The following is an 18,053-nucleotide window of genomic DNA, read 5'->3' on the forward strand; positions in this document are numbered from 1 at the left end:
TAGTGATGTAGAACATGAACAGTGAAAAAGAATACAGTACTTGTATTAATGCTCATACAGTTATGACACTGGCCTTCTGAAAGCAATTTAACTCACAAATGCACAGTGTGTGTGACTGGATAAAGACCAAGAAATTGTAGGTTTAGCAATTCATACTTGACCACCATAATGGTGCAACAACGGTTTTATTGTATGGTATGTGAAGTCTCACACACAATATAAGCTAGCATACAGTCAGGTCCATAAATATTGGGACATTGACAGAATTGTCTCTTGCTCTATACACCACTACAATGGTTCTGAAATGAAACAAACAACATCTGCTTTAACTGCCGACCTTCAGCTTTAATTTGAGGGTATTTACATCCAAATCAGGTGAACGGTGTAGGAATTACAACAGTTTCTATATCTTATTCCTAACTTTTAGGGGACCAAAAGTAATGGGACAATTGACTCAACAGCTATTTCATGGACAGGTGTGGGATACTCCCTCGTTATCCCATCATCAGTTAAGCAGATAAAAGGTCTGGAGTTGATTCCAGGTGTGACACTTTCATTTGGAATCTGTTGCTGTTACCTCTAAAGATGAGATCCAAGGAGCTGTCACTATCAATGAAGCAAGCCATCATTAGGCTGAAAAATCAAAATAAACCCATCAGAGAAATCGCAAAAACATTAGGTGTGGCCAAATCAACTGTTTGGAACATTCTTAAAAAGAAAGAATGCACCAGTGTGCTCAGCAACACCAAAAGACCCGGAAGACCACGGAAAACAACTGTGGTGGACGACAGAAGAATTCTTTCCCTGGTGAAGAAAAATCCCTTCACAACAGCTGGCCAGATCAAGAACACTCTCCAGGAGGCAGGTGTGTGTGTTTCAAAGTCAACAATCAAAAGGAGACTTGAATACAGAGGGTTTGCCACAAGATGTAAACCACTGATGAGCCTCAAAAACAGGAAGACCACATTAATATTTGCCAAACAAGACCTAAAACAGCCTTTACAGTTCTGGAAGAACATCCTATGGGCAAATGTGACCAAGATCAACTTGTACCACAGTGATGGGAAGAGAAGAGTGTGGAGAAGGAAAGAAACTGCTCATGATCCAAAACATACCACCTCATCAGTGAAGCATGGTGGTGGTAGTGTCATGGCATGGGCATGTATGGCTGCCAGTGGAACTGGTTCCCTTGTATTTATTGATGACATAACTGCTGACAAAAGCAACAGGATGAATTCTGAAGTGTTTCGAGCAATTTTATCTGCTCATGTTCAGCCAAATGCTGCAAAACTCATTGGACGGCGCTTCACAGTGCAGATGGACAATGACCCAAAGCATACTGCAAAAGCAACCAAGAGTTTTTTAAGTCAAATAAGTGGAATGTTATGCAATGGCCTAGTCAATCACCTGACCTGAATCCGATTGAGCATGCATTTCACTTGCTGAAGACCAAACTGAAGGGAAAATGTCCAAAGAACAAGCAGGAGCTAAAGACCGTTGCAGTAGATGCCTGACAGAACATCACCAGGGATGAAACCCAGCGTCTGGTGCTGTCTATGCCTTCCAGACTTCAATTTTATCTAACTGACTGCAAAGGATTTGCAACCAAGTATTAAACATTGAAAGTTTGATTCATTATTGTTTAGTTTGTCCCATTACTTTTGGTCCCTTAAAAAGTAGGAATAAGATATAGAAACTGTTGTAATTCCTACACCGTTCACCTGATTTGGATGTAAATACCCTCAAATTAAAGCTGAAAATCAGCAGTTTTAGCACATCTTGGCTGTTTCATGTCAGATCCATTGTGGTGGTGTATAGAGCCAAAAAGAAGAGAATTGTGTCGATGTCCCAATATTTATAGACCTGACTATACATATTTCACAGCAAAGTAGCTTACATTTGAGTTGTTAATTCACTTAGGAAACATGAATAAAACTTTAAAATCCTTTCTGTGTGTCTTTGTGTGGCAATAGATTGCAATATTTAGTATAAGCTCTCTATAAAAGCAAGGACTCTCTGTCTGTGTGTTCCTCAAATATCTCTGCAGATCAGGATCAGACTGACCTGAGAGTTTCAACATGGCTGCTGCCTGGTTCAAGGGCGTGTCAAGTTGGATTTGTTAGGACTGCAATGATACCGTTAATAAATTATTTCATAAATGCTTTACAAATTCCGCGAGCATTGTCCACCGGAGCCACCACAGTCACGTGCGCACCAGAGCCAATCACTGCAGAGCTCAAACCCACGACATACCTTAAGAAACAGGCGGATTTATACCTGCAGCGACGCGAGCTGGACCGGGATTTTGCCAACGGTTCAGTCCCGTTCTGTGCATCTAAACTGACTGTTGTGTATTAATGAGACTAAATGAGTCCGGACCAAGTCTGTTTCGGTCTGAGGAGATCCAGAGACGCGCGGACAACAAAGTGGAATTGGAATCTGTGGATGTTTGTGTGTAGCTAGCTGTTAGCCGCTACCCCAGACGGCCCAAGTCCCGAGTCGACCGGCAGGTCCAAAATCGTACTTAGGGTAAATAATGTCCGCCAAGCTTTTTCGCGAACATTGCCGTCACGTTTGTTTTGTGTCTGGTGCAGGAAGAAACGGTAAAAATGGGCTTTTGTCACGAAAGTGTCCGCAAGCAGCAAGTTTGGTTGTTGAGGAACGGGAAGTTGTGGGAGGGACGGAGGCGGATGAATGACAGGCAATGACGGTCAGTGTAGAGACAGCCAGCAATATTGAGAGTTGAGAGATTTGTGACATTTAGAGTGTTTGGAGTGTATAGTTACTGTGTTATGTAGTGTTTGTGTGTAGTGTGTTTAGTGTGTAGTGTCGTCGTTTTTTTTGTTTAATGAGTCAAAACAATGAGGAGATGCTGAATGTGGAGCAGGCAGTGCAGCTCCTCATTCAGCTGGAAGGAGCTCAGGCAGACCTGAGCATTGCCTGCATTTAAATCTAAATAGCTAATAACTTTTTAATTTTTTAAAATGTATGCACATATTTAGAAAACAACAATTTGTATTTGCATTGTAAGTAATCAAAAATGGTTTGTTAAACAGATTTGTGGTTTTCACAGTAAAAAAAATACAACTTTTTCTACTCTGATTTTATGTTGGGGTTTTTTGTGTGATTTTAGGTCCATAGTGTTAATACAGTATGTCAAAATAAAAAAAACAACTGTACAGTCACACATGTGAGGTTATGCTGAAAATAATGACACCAAGTAAATAGTTTTTAAGGTGAAATATAATGGCAAATTCAAAAATAGCCAAAAACGGCAAATTATACCCTGGAATATCGGATTTCACAACAAACCCAAATATCCCTGATGTCCCATGTCATGATATTGACGAGAGCAACTCTCTGAAGGATGCTCTTTCAAGCTGACATTTGAAATGTTCCTGTCCATTGATACTGTGAGCTTCAAGATTAATTGAAAAGTCATTATGAACAATATGAATGTATAATGGCATTGTATGATGAAAATTGAAAAAACAAAAAACAGAAAACTATTCACACTAATGAATAAATCAAGTAACAAAAAATGAACAATTCATGGTGGAGTGGAGAGTTTCCATCAGAGTGTCCTTGTGAAAGGCACTGACACGATATTGGTTGCGGAGCAACACTTTCAACAGGCAACATATCAGTGACACACCATGTTATGTAGGAGAAGCCATTTGGTATGCTAGACCTTCAAGCTGATGTCATCCAAACATCATACTGCATGCTAATGTAGGTGACAGCAGTCCCTGTGCTCTGTGCACTCTGGCAGTGTCCAGCTGTATGAAAGGATATATGGTAGCTACTACTGCAGTTCAATCACTTTCAGCAGTCAGTTATACACTTAAACTGGGCCTTTTGATTTATGATCCCAACAAATGGTGCCACCTTTTGTGAAAAACTCACAGAAATCACTTCATATGTCACTCATGTGGCACCATGAGCTAACTGAGAAAGTGGAACCATTCAATATAATTAACTTAAATTATCACAGCCAGAACCCAGAGCACACAATTCCCCGGGTGAGAAGTCAGAAGTGTCAGCACACCAATCAGACCCTTAGATATATAAATACATAGGAAGAGGAAGAGGACACGGGAGAGGAGGCAGATTATTTTACACTTTTTTCTCAGCATGGCAGTGGTCAGGGCCTGATTTATGATAGGGCGCTCAACAGTCTTGCTGACATCATTGTACAGAAACTGAAGAGGCATGTAACATTTTTGATGTATGCTTCGATGAAAGGTGCATGAGTGACATAACATGAATGAAAGCAAAGTGTGAGACGACACATTTTCTGTTAAAAATACTACTACAGTATGGCCTGATATAGACATACTGATACTGAGTAACCTTTGGATCAGCTGCATAATAAAATAATGTAGATGTCTGTAGATTAGGTATTCTATTGTGCATGAACTGTTATGTTAGTGTAATACTGCAAAGATGTTGATACCTAAACAGGACAAATCCAGTGACCAACTTCTGTGTTCCGCCATCTAGTGTTGCCACCACTGCTGCTATGGCAACTCAGAGTCTGCTGCTGCTGGCTGACAGCAGCATGGGTTTCTGGAGACAATTTGTTAGACAGCGGCCCCCAGTTACTGATGGCCATCCTCACATTAATTAGATTTAACATATTAGACACTGGTTATGACAATAGCCTGAATAGATTATGTAAAAAAGTAAATAAAAATGTTAACAACTCACTCATCACAGAGAAGGGTTAGATGTAATCCTAAAAACAGCTCTAGATAAATGTCACCAAAATTCACATTTTTGTTAACCCTTTTCACCAACTCACAACATCATACTAATCATGCATTCCGGCCGTATGAGAATTTGAGTCTCGCCATATTAGCAAACAAACAAACAACGCCAATTTTATCCCACATCAGGGTGAAAAACTGATTGCTTGTGGAAATGTGGGCAGAAAAAGATTCTTCCTTAAAGTCCCATTTGAGAACAACATTTCACTTGTAAAGATGGATAAGAAGGCTGGAAAATGTTGGAGGTAATTAAACGTGTAGAAATAGCTCTTCTCTGTTCCTTTCCGCTGTCTCCCACCACTGCCATAACAATTAACTCATTGTTTGTCGCTTCACACTGTGGCTTATGGGGGAAAATATGAACACGCATCCAGAAAGAACCAACATTAATGCAGCATTTTTGTCAAAGTCAACATCCAGTGACATGTAGCACAGTTGATGTAGTGGTGATAGTAGCTGAAGCCACATATCATCATCTTGGGTTCCACTATAGTTTCAGTTTCTACAAGGGCCATAATTGTACCCTGACCACATTTAAATGATGGGAAAATAAAAGGGGTTTAGCCATGTGTCAATTTTAGATACCAGTATGAGCTATCAGCTACTGGAGGTTTTCTCAAAATGACCCAGCAGTTCCACAAGAAATAGATTCAGGCTGCCACCTCTAAAACCACAAACTGATTTAACATATCTGTTTGTTTATGACATCAAGCAATACAGCACTGCACACACAGATCACAGCTCAACACAGGTAATGAAGTTGTAATTTCTCACTCAACGTGATTTTAATTTAGCTGTCAATAAAATCACTTCCTCGTGTTGAATAAAGTCAATGAAATGTATGCATTTACTGTCAGAAAATTTGAATGAAAAAGAGCTGAAAGTATTTCAATCTCTAAATACTTACTCCAGTGATTTAATACTCTATTCACATGCATCGTGTGGATGGTGGAACCAACCCTGAAGTCTCTCTGCAGAAACTGAGGAGGAACCACATACATGCAACAGCAAATGAGCAAAAGCACACACAACACACATGGGCTGTCAAGCAGGCAAGACCAACATAAACATGAAGACTGACTGGTAGACATGAACTTCAGACATCAGATGACTTTTTTCAAGTTACAATCTACTAACCCTGCAGGGACTGCACTTAATTTTGTATCCCTATGGCAGTGGCTCCAAACCTTTGGGTTCAACTCGAGTCTATCCAGGTTGTACCATGTTCAGGACTCAAGCTTTAGGTAGAGTTACCCACGAATATTCAAAGTGGTGACGGAGGTTGGGGTGTGACCACAAGTGTGAGGAACTTGCAACTCATTATTTGTTTGTATACTTTAATGGTAATATGAGTAAAAGGGGGGCAAGGACAAGAGCGGAGATGTGATCCACTGTCTCCCCTTCCTCCTATGAGTGTGTATGGGTACAGCTTGCAGGACTGTATTTATTGACTTTTTGGCCACTTGGGTGCAACACGGCACTTGCATGTTGTCATGTCGTTGACATGGTGAATTTTCCTATTTACACATCCAGCAGACACAGCAGCATACTTTGAAATTCTGTTTCTGCAATATTTGCTATCGTTTCAGCTCTGTTTCTGGTTTCTATCAGCTCATTAAAAATATCTGGTTTGACGTTAATCAGCTGGTTGCTAACTTTATATACGTGCTGGTTGATGAATGTCCGGTAGTGTTACATTGCTTTGTTAAAATATCATTTTAATATTCTGAGTAAAGTTTAGTTGAGCACCCAATTAGAAAAGAAGGAACCGCTGTCCTTCAAACCATTCATCCTAGTAACTTCACACTTGGCTGGTGTATTGCTAAGGACCCCAGATGCAATGCAGTGCAATGTTGAGTGTGAAGTATACTGGATAATCTATGATTAATACATTTTATTTATTTTTTTCAGTTGAATTGTACTGCTTAAGGCCAGGAAACTTAGTGAGCTGCTGCATCTTTTGTAGATAATGGTACTTCGCTATGACATTACTCAGCAAATCAAATCTGTGAATTCAGAATCAAGGAAGGCTGGGCCCAGTCAAAGCAAGCTGTAACTACAAATCCTCCCCACGATCATCTGAAGTCTGGGAGTGTTTTAAACAGATACCCAACAGTCGTGCCCTGTAAGCTCAGCAAATAGGAAATGGCTTATCACAGCAACAGCAACTTTTAAATCTATTTTCACTAAATTCCAATGATTATCTTAAGAACATGCTGAAGTGATGAAATAAATCACAACATCAACATGCATAAAACACACATTTATGTAATAATATGAATAATGTGTTCATTTGTACATTCTTGCAACAGTGATTATCCTGTCATTAAAAGGTAAAAGAAATGTTTGCAACATTCAGCATTCTGAATCGCAAACCTTTTATTTTTAGCATGTACTGCAGCTGCCCTTAAAAAGTACACACTGTACCATACTATTACTAATACTACTACATCATGACAGTGTACCTTGACCTTTGACCATTTTGCTCTCGTGTCCATTTTCCATTTTTTGTTTTGATAGTAAAAATTGGAAAAACAAATATACGACTTGCTATCTAGAATCAGGCATAGAAATCTTATGTCTCAATTTTGCGAAAATGTTTTAGTTGTAACCCAGATTTACCAGAAGGAAGGCACGGTGCAGCATTATCATGGAACCCACCTGACCAACCTACGTTCTCACAAACACCCCCCTGAAGCATCAGAAGTCAGGATTGGCCAGCCATTCAACAGTAGGATTGACTCTTGGAAGGTCACGCAAGGTATTGCAAGAGCACCACAGTTTAGTCTTTCTTCACTGTTTTTGACAAGATTTGATAGATTCAGCTAGAGAAGAAAAAAAATAAGTAAATTAACAATAAATAACTAGGTTTTCATCCATCATCAACTATTCTCTACCAGTGCGTTGTCATCTCAGCCTTACGTACGTTTAGCTGCTACATAAACACCAGCTTGGCATCTGTTAGATCAAGAGCCATCTATGGGGCTGCGAGGCATGCCAGCCCTCTATCCATACACAGCCAACAGCAGTGTTAAGATGCAAGCTACACTTGGATGGATGATGTCGCCTTGCCGCTGGATGTCAACCAGGGTATAGCAGTGTTTCCCATACATTGACGAGACTGTGGCAGCCCGCCATAGTCTTATTTGCCGCGCCATAGTCTAATTATGGAATGTGAAAAAATATTTCCGCCTTTCCAACACATACCGACGTTTCAGTCAGTCTCTTTTGTTTGCGTTACTTTTAATGACTTCATTAATGTTAGTTCAGGGCTGTATTTGTGAAAAAAATAATACTATGAAGCCGTCTTTGAACCTGGAGCAGTGCGCTTCACGCCCTCGTAGGCTCCTCCACTCGCGCACACACACACACACACAGTGACAGATGGTGGGTCTGTGTGTCACTCTGGAGCAGCCATGAATTAGTTAGAAAATGACAAAAATGTCGTCTATGACTGACTGTTACGGTGAGTTAAAGAGTATCAGAAACATCTAGTTTGTTATTGTATATTCACAAAAAAATTTCATGTAAAACTGTCGGCATAAATAAATCCAGTGTTAGAGAAAGGAAATATTTTACCGTTGTCTTCCACCGCAGTCCTTGACGTTAACTAGCATGTTGGATCTTTAGCATGATAATTAGCTAGAGGATCCGACCCATTTTCCGACAGTAGCAGAGATTACATTCCGCACGCAAGCCGACCTGCTATAAATTGTTACCAACGCCCCACCTGCAAATTTTAAAAAATGAAATCAAGCCAGTATGGGGAATGAGAGTTCTAGGAGGGCGCAATCACACATGAATAGGGATGTAAGGATGCATCGTGACATGATTAAAAATTGGTACAAATGCGTGACAATTCACGCTGGTTGAGAGAATGCGAGAGAAGTAGGGTGCGTTCTTTTTATTTATCTTTTTTATTTTTCATTTTTTTGAGAAATAGGTTATGTTATCTTAAAAAAAAAGTCACTGGTTGGTGATTCATTTGTTCAACGTCAGACGTCAAGTCACGTGACTTACGTCACTACATAGGTACAGGGCACAGAACAAGGGAAGACATGACGACGGCAGGCAACAACTTTAAAATAGAGGATGCACCATGCGGTTTTAAATCACCTGTGTGGCGGCATTTTGGATTCCCCATATACACAAATACAACCGGTGAGAAATGGACAGACAAAACCAAAACAGCATGTAGATATTGCAAGAGACTGCTAACATATACCGGCAACTACAGCAACATGCAGCAGCATATTAGCCGCCACCACAGTGAGAAGCAAAGTAACGATACGCCACCTCCTGAGCGAAAATTGCCGAAGGGGCAAACCACCCTGATGAGAGGCTTTGCATCTCCTCTCCCCCATAACAACGCAAGAGTGCAAGAAATTACCAGGGCAATTGGTTATTTTATTGGAAAAGCTTTGAGGCCATTTTCTGTCGTTGAAAACAAGGGCTTTCGGCTGTTGATGAACATGCTGGAGCCAAGATACTGCATCCTGTCATGACAGCACTTCAGCCAGGTGATCGTGCCAAAACTCTACCAGGAGGTAAGAGCTCATGTGGTTGAGGTTCTGTGGAGGGCTGATACTGTGTCTTTCACAACCGACGGGTGAACATCTAGAGCAACGCAAAGTCATATCACTCATCTCTAAGATTTTTTTCCAACGAATAAAAGATGATTTTATTTGGTCATAATATGTCTGTAGCACATATTGATAAAGAAAAAAATTGTGAGAAAATCGTATCGTGAACAAAAAAATCGTGAACCGTATCGAATCGTGAGTTCAGTGTATCATCCCTACACATGAATGAGCTCATATTAAATATAAATGCTCATCATTTTGAAATGCAGGCATATTTTTGTAGATGTGTCGCTAATAATGATTTTTTTGCATGTGAGGCCTTGAAAATGGCAATTGCAATCCTGACCCACGCTCTCCAGGTGTCCTGTGTCCGACACAGTACACAGTCTCAGAAAATACTGTGGGAAACACTGGAATAGTCATCATCGTTAACTAATACAAGGTCATGAATATGTTAAACCAACTGAGAAAAAGTATTCTGTGTGCTTTATTTACACTATTTACTTTCGGGTGAACTGTGGACTGTTGTGAAAGCATGCTCTTTGCAACTAGCAGAAGTTGTCGCATTAAAACTTGTGTTAATTATCTTAATGCATCTGTTTACAAAATAAAAATCTGCCATTTTGCATGCTATATTTCAAAGTTACAGTGCATGTTATTTTAATACAGGTTTGATTTTTTTTTTAAAATCCTGCTATATCCATGCAATTTACACATTATATTCAGAAAATCGAACAGTTAAAGGGATATTCCGGTGTAAGTTTAGTCCATAGTCTAACCCACCCTGACACCGAGTACTACAAGCTCAAGCTCAGGGCTCCTCAGCTCATTCCTGCCTGTTCCACATTCAGCAGTCTCCTCCTTGTCTTGACTCACAACACAAAAAATGACTACACTACACACTAAACACACTATACTGAACACTATATAATATACTAACTATACACTCCAAACATGCTATATGTCAGAAATCTCTCAACTCTCAAAAAAAAAAAAGACATCTCTGTATCACCGCCGGCATCCCTCACACAACTTCCTTTTCCTCAACAACCAAATTGCTGCTTGCGGACACTTTCGTGACAAAAGCCTGTTTTTACCGTTTCCTCCATTTTCTTCCATATTCAAACAGTAATCCAAGCATAAGATTTGATACAAATACTCTCTAAGGGACGTGTTAATGGAAAAAGATGCTTGTCCCTCAAAAATTCAGGATGGTGACCATTTTCAAGATGGCCACCATTTCTTTCAAATAGTCATAATGTCTGCTTTGTCTGCCTCCTCTCCTTTGACCTGTCCAGCTTAGTTAAACTTGGGAGGGATATAAAATCCCCGCCGGCATAGCTCTCAGGTTCACTGGAGTACACAAGCCTCTCCACCACGGCAAGGTGCAGTCCACAGAGAGGAAGGGCCACTGTTAGAAAAAGGAAGTGGCCAGTAAAAATTCAGGATGGAAACCATTTTTCAAGATGGCTATCATTCCTGTCCTGTGTTTATCTCCACTTTTTTCCAAATAGAGATGCAAAAAACAAGTCACAAATACTCTGTTAAGGCCACTTTTTGGAAAAATTAGATGGCCAATAAAAAATTCAAGATGGAGACCTTTTCCAAGATGGCCGTCATTTAGGTAGTATGTACACTGACGCACACATGCATGTTAGCAAAAATACTCTAACTGCCACACTTTTAGACACTAGGTTGCTTGACCCCATATGCAGCCTGCCTGATATGCAGCATGTTTAGTGTTCTGTTGAAGCAGAGCTGCTCTGGTTGGAGGAATGGCTTCATATAACCTCTGCTTTCAGGCAAACATGTCAAGTCTAGCCTCATCTACACTAACAGCTGTGCTTGATTGATCATACAGCAGGACCACAAACTTCTCAAGGATCTCCAGGTCACTATCAGTCAGAACAGAAGGGTTTTGATAGTTTGCTGAAGATGAGAGAGGCCTCAGGGAAAATGTCCCAGGTTTGCCAGGCACCTCAATCATAGACATAGTACACATTCAGGCATGGGATACAACTATGTTCAGGTCATGTACACCTAGCCCGATCATTCATCCAGTATCATTTACATCCCGTGTGATCTGTACACCCTCCAGGTAAGCACACATGAACAAGTCATGTTTTGCCATGCTTAACCTTGGCTTGGCTCTGATGCGCTGGCACAATCAATTCAGGTGCGGCTATCTAACTACATCTATTACTAACTAATTGATGAGGGGCTGGTAGACAGCATTTGGGACACTAAACTTAGCTATATTATTACTGCTAGTCAAGAACTACAGTGTAAATAAATTTAGATCAGCTGACATTGAACACCATGTTGAGTTCCACAGCAGTGATGTCACCAGTGTGCCCTGGTTGTGTAATGATGTTCACTCTATTAAACAAAACCTTCCTTAACACACTAAACTGAGCTCTGACAGAAATGGTGGCCATCTTGAAAATGGTCTCCATCTTGAATGTTTGAGTGGCACACACCTTTTTCCATGACGATGTTCCTTGAAGAATATTTGTACCAAATTTGATGTTGGCATCACCATTTTAAAAATTGATGTAAGGATTCAAGAGAAGTGGCAGCCATCTTGAAAAATGGTTGTCATCTTGAATTTTTGAGGGACAAGCACGATTTTCCAAAAAAACATTCTTAGGGGAATATTTTCACAAAATGTTATGCCTGCATCACTCTTTGAAAGATTGACATAATGAGCATTTGACAGAAATAGTGGCCATCTTGAAAAAATGGTCGCCATGTTAAATTTTTGGGTGGCCAATGCCATTTTCCCAAAAAGTAACCCCTTAGAAAGTATCTGTGCCAAATTTCAAATGCTTATATACCAATTTGAACGATTCTCTTCAAATATGCCATTAATCTGCTCCACTACAGGGAGATGGAGATGCCGGAGCACGACGCGGCAATTCAGCTGAATTTAGCACGGAGCAGACAGGAAGTAAAGCGCCGAAATAACAAACCAGTTACTTTTCAAAATAAAACACATGTAAAGCACACGTCGTGAGGCCAGCTGTCTACCGTACTGCGCCATGGCGGACTCAAACCGCAGCTGGTGGGGACTGCCGGAAGGCGGAGCAAAACCGGATCGGAGCCACAACGCAGCGAACCGTATCCAGTGGAAACTGGGCCGACTCATTAGCCATTCTCATGGCTAAAAACAACACACAAAGAAGCTAACGTTAGCGTTGGGCTAATACGAGCTACAAGCGTAGCCAAGGTGGCAAAACTTACATATTTCATGAAAACAACAAATCCCCCTGAAACAAAACAAATCATTACCTGTCCAACAGAAAGAGATCAACCTCTGCATCACTGTTTGGGCCCTTCACATGCCCCAGTTCTCTCCACCACTCAAACGCCGCACTGACGTTGACTCGGGTCTGACTTCTTTCTTTATCCAGAGCCTATTTCGTTGCAGCCATTTCTGCCTCAGGCTTTCTATTCCTTGCCTGTTTAGCGGGGTGAGCTGTTACAAGTAACGCTGGCTGCATTTTCTCTGCCATTGTAACCAAATGAATGTCTTCTCCTGCAACTGCAGAGGACCGTGCTGAATATTTCCGGCATCAGTGAAACGTAACGTGTGCACGCGCAGAGGAGGGAGGGACAGAGGGGGGCGCAGGCAGAACGAGACATGAAGGCATCTGACCAATCCGAGCATCTGACCAATCCGTGCTATTCGGGCTGACAAGCACGGATTGGTCAGCTTTTTCTCAGTCCTGCAGCTGCCACAGAGGTCTGATTATTTTTGTTCCTTTTTCTGAATACATAATGTATTGACTACTCTCAGGACAGCAGGACCATTTCACCCAGTATAACAAATTGTATTTCTGAACAACATTACAAACCCTAGCTTAATAATCATATATAACTAAAGGCAAACAAAGCAAATTTGTTATTTCAGAAGAGTGTATCAATCTGGTAGCGTATGACTCAGTTTCATAAAGGTTGGTGACCCCTGATTTAGTCTATTTATTAATAGAGTAATAAATACATTTTTAAACAAATGTATTAATGCCACATTTAAAGGTATAATTATTTAAATAGTTTATTACCATTTCTAATAATAATACTAATAATACCTTCATTTTATATAGTGCTTTTCAGGGTACACAAAGACACTTTACAGGTTAAAAAGCATAAGTATAAATACAACACACTAAAAATATGAAGAAAAAGAGAGTTATACATTAAAAGCAATTCTAAACATTTCTATGACACTTGTGTGAGGCCACTATTGTACAGACATTTCTATCAAGATGTTAGCTTACAGGAAAAAGTCTTTTTTGGCCACAGCGCATCATGTCAAGATGTAATAACACAGTTTGACCACTACGAAAACTGGCTTATAATACTGGAGCTCTTCCTGGTGGCTTGATCTGGATGATGAGGCCAGCTGTCTTTTTTGGAGAGGAAGTTCCAGTCAAGCCAACAGTGTTAAATGCTCCTCCTCTTCTTCGGTGGTATTACCACCATCAACTCTGTCATAGTATGTAATATCATGCTAATGCTATGCTATGCACTGATGGATGTGCTGTCTTGAGTGAGTGAGAACAGGAAGCACAACTCCAAAAATAAAAAATCAATAAGTGGCTGCCAAAGACAATATTGTGACGGATTGCAACAAATGAATTAATGTGTAGGAAACACTGCATACTGCATAGTACCTGTAATATGCCAGGACTATTGTGCTCCACTTTGTCTGGGTCTTATAAACATTTGAGATGTTTGCTGCCCTGCCAAAGCTGCTTTGTTTTGTTTTGTTACATTGGTAAAGTTATGAGGCGAGCTAACATTATCGTTTCCTTACGGCGTATGTTTGGACACTTCAATCTTTACATTATGTAATGTTGCACTGTTTATTCAGATTTCTTCCTCTAAAATATTTGAGAGCTGTAAAACTAGTACTTAGCCATATAATTATTTTTGGCACAGTTAAATGTCTACATTACTGTTTTGTTTTGTCAATAAACTATTCTAAAGTTAAAAAAGATTAAACCATCTGGTTTCTTCAGACTATGGAAGTGAATCTGTTCCATAATTCAAATTAAAATGGATAAACAGAAATGCTTTTTCATTTTCAGAATATAGCTGCATTTTTTGAAATTGACATTTAAGATTCAGTTTCCACAATTCAATTTGAAATGTCGAATTTGAAAATTAAAATGCATTAGCAGAAATGCTTTTTCATTTTAAGGTCATCGCTGCATTATTTGACTCACAAATAAAATGAGTAATAAATCATCCAAATTGCATTTTCAATTTCCTCTTCAAGCCTGCTCATTTTGTCACATGACTAAAAAGAAAGGTACATGTTTTGAGGGAAATCACCACTCTCTTTATCATTTTAATTAAGCTACAAAATGAGCAGTCTTGAAGAACAAAATGAAAATGCAATTTGGATGATTTATTACTCATTTTATTTATGAGTCAAAAAATGCAGCTATATTCTGAAAATGAAAAAGCATTTCTGTTAATCCACTTTAATTTGAATTATGGAACAGATTCGCTTCCATATCAAACTGGCCAAGTAACCAAATTATATATCCTGATAAATATCAATATCATCAATATGATGGAGATAACGTGATTGTATATTTTCCCACCTCACCCAGCCCTCTCCTTGTCCCTGGGTGAAGTTTGTTTTTTAGTTTTTCCTTGGATAAATTTCGGGACCCTTCTAGGGGCCCCGGTCCCTAGGTTTGGAACCACTGCACGGTGTCACGATAACAGCCTTTTTGGGTCCTGTCAATACACAGTGAAAAGAAAATGTGATCTTACTCTTGCAGGCTTATCGTATCCTACCTGGAGTTCTTCCTGTAACATGAGCTGCTTTTAAACTGAAAATTCGATAATGTTCATCATGCTCGCTCATACAGCCATTGTTTTATATAAAAGTATCAACACGCTGGAGATTGTTCGCTCATGTACCCCTACATTCAATTCAACTACTTCAAATAAAGCCGGGTTAAGGCTCTGACATCTGGTGGTGTGTGTTCTGAAACTTTCTCCCGACATAACACAGCACAGTGCAGTACTCACACACTCGGTCCAGTCGCTCGGTCAGAAGGAGTTGAGGGTTAAATTCTCACTGAGGTATCATACATCATAGTTCCGTTCCGGTGTGTTGTTCAGGAAGTCGCGGTGGTTTCGAGCCCTCTGCTCTCCGCACGTCCGGCCCGCGTTTCACTTCAGTGATGTGCGCGCGGGCTCTAGCTGCTGCGCTCGAGCAGCCTCAATACGGCGGTTGATGGAACTCCACCCACGAGCAGAGGAGGCCGGAGCTGAGGGGCGGGCAGGCAGGCAGGCAGGCGGGTGGGTGGTGTGAGTGTTGAACTGATGTAGATTTTTATATAGTGATGTTTGTTTTTTGTTGACAGCACATGTTTTATGTATTCATCAATTCCTCTCTATTAATATGTGTTATTAAACCGTCTGAACCTCCAGGTCGACAGGCAGCACACAAACAGCACTGAGTCTAAATCAGTGCCTTGTGATGACTATGGGAGAAGAACAGCCTCTCCTCTGAAAGCTGCGTGTGCTCATCAGAAGGATCTGGATACAGCACAGTAGAGGTGGGAGTGATTTGCACAATGTAGAGCTCTGGCCCAGAGCATAAACTCCCACTCACTCAGCCAGTAAGTGTTGGAAATGAATAGACTGGAACAGAGGGCACACAAATAACAGACATACAGACACTGTGCAGAGTGGAAGAGAGCTCAACATGGTGAAATGGGAAGAGGAGCACAACAACACAGGCTCATCCAGGTACACAATGTCCATCACAAAATGGAAGCTGCTTGTGAGAACTCCAGTATGACTGAGTATCATGACTGAGTATCCAGAGCTGACATTTTAAAGTTCACCAACAAATGTTGTATATTGTAAACCGACATTGTATGTTTATATTTACATTTGTTTGGCTTGTTAGCTCATGAATTAATTGTAAAGCTGACTTGTGATAGTGAAATGATTTCTTCTGTCTTGGCTTGTGTGTGCATTTGGACATTGAAACCTAAAGTTTCATTTTCCAGAATGATTTGGAGGCTTGAACGTGGTCTTAAATAGGTTTGATCTGTGTTTTTAAGTTAGGATCAAAATGTGCTGTTTTCAGTCAACCCAAATGACATGGTTGAGATCCAGATTTGTGGGATGTGTTTTGAATGCGCAGAATGTTCTGAATATGAGCAGACATATTTTTGTAACACATTTGAGCAATTAAAGTCCAGAGGTGACTTGAACTAATTAATGACCTTTAATCCGTCATTGTTGTGAATTGAGTGAAACAAAAGAAGACGGGGGGAAATCACAAATATTTAAAAGCGAGCAGACGGCCTGCGAGCCTCTGCCCTTTAAACCTCTGCCCTTTAACATAATGTGTCAAAATATAGTGCTGTTGGTGCCCTAACCAAAACACAGATGAAATCAGTTTCTAATGCAAGATGACTTTATTTAGCCCATATTTGTTCTTTACTTTTTTGCGGGGAAAAAGAGAGAAGCTGATCACATGCGTACAATACACATGCAATATATATATATATATATATATATATATATATATATATATATATATATATATATATATATATATATATATATATTGTGTGTGTGTGTGTGTTGTATGCATGTGATCAGCTTCTCTCTTTTTGTGTGTGTGTGTCTCTAAGTGAACTACTCAGAAAAAGTACTCTACTTCAGTACACTTATTTAGTGTAACTGTGTTGTCACATTAAACTGCAGGTTACTGTTTCACACTTCATGTTCCTGTGAACAAAAACTCTCAGTCCCACTGTGTGCTTCCGCTGGTAGCTCAGTGAGCTGTTAGCTCAGTCAGATTTTAGCTCTGGTTGCTGTTAGCTCAGTAAGCTTTTAGGTCTTGTTGCTGTTAGCTCAGCCAGCTATTAGCTGTGGTTGCTGTAAGCTCAGTCAGCTGTTAGCTGTTAAAAAACAAACAGTGTTGCTTCTTCCTCCCCCGCAGGACGACTGAACATACACTTATCACAAACAGACAATCCCAAATGAGAAATTGAACAGACTGACTCCAGTGGAGCCCGTCTGCATCCCATGCTGGTGACCAGCATCCAATCACCAGCAGCCCATGCTGGAATATGTCACATATGTAAATCTGCAGGCCGTCCTCAAAAACTGAGTGATGGTGCAAGAGTGAGACCAGTGAGGGAGGCCACCAAGACACCTGTGACTACTCTGAAGAGTTAAAAGCTTCAGCAGCTGACATGGGAGAGACTCTGCGTACAACCACTATTGAAGCAAGCTCATTAAATCTCAACTACAGTTCACCCAAATGCATGTTGGAGACTCCAAGATCTCTTCTATACAAATCCATTTGCATATTTAAACATAACATTTACAAAAACCTGTAATACAAAAAACTGTCATAACGTAAACAATCAGTTGAGAAAGTTTCTAGGTGACATATTAAAGTTTTTACCATATTCACCTGTGATGTCTTGCCCCAAAGCAATAAATTGACCAATTAATTTACCTTGATCAACTTTGTATATTAGGTTTTACTTTTAACCATTTCTTGCTATATGTGGGCTATGCAGTGATGGGATATTTCATCGCTTTCCAATATTTTGTAGACAAATCAAAATGGGCGATGGAATTGATCAATATAGCTGACATCAGGTGCGTCCAATATTAATAGGGAGAGCACTGTTCACCAGATGTC

General features: G+C 40.2%; 1 protein-coding gene and 1 long non-coding RNA gene across 8 annotated transcripts in view; one reads left to right on the top strand and one right to left on the bottom strand.

Annotated features, from left to right (window-relative positions):
• zgc:162952 (PKc_LIMK_like_unk domain-containing protein) overlaps window positions 1-15,567 on the bottom strand; it is a 36,389-nt gene extending 20,822 nt beyond the window's left edge. For 3 of the 7 annotated variants that reach the window (XM_037099275.1, XM_037099274.1, XM_037099277.1), the window contains exons 1-2: window positions 15,404-15,567; window positions 5,677-5,749 (exon numbers count right to left, since the gene is read on the bottom strand). In XM_037099275.1, coding sequence (XP_036955170.1) covers window positions 5,677-5,707 — 31 coding nt within the window. In that variant the 5' untranslated portion in view covers window positions 5,708-5,749; window positions 15,404-15,567. Of the gene's footprint in view, window positions 1-5,676; window positions 5,750-12,643; window positions 12,689-15,403 lie in introns of those variants that run through there. The other 4 variants (XM_037099279.1, XM_037099278.1, XM_037099276.1 and 1 more) reach the window with 4 other exon arrangements.
• Window positions 15,536-17,869, top strand: LOC119020140. The gene is made up of 3 exons (XR_005075237.1): window positions 15,536-15,676; window positions 15,809-16,129; window positions 17,340-17,869. It is a non-coding gene; the product is annotated as an uncharacterized LOC119020140 (long non-coding RNA).
• The last annotated feature ends 184 nt before the right edge of the window (window positions 17,870-18,053 follow it).

Source organism: Acanthopagrus latus, chromosome 5, assembly GCF_904848185.1.
Source record: "Acanthopagrus latus isolate v.2019 chromosome 5, fAcaLat1.1, whole genome shotgun sequence".
Taxonomy (NCBI): Eukaryota; Metazoa; Chordata; class Actinopteri; order Spariformes; family Sparidae; genus Acanthopagrus; species Acanthopagrus latus.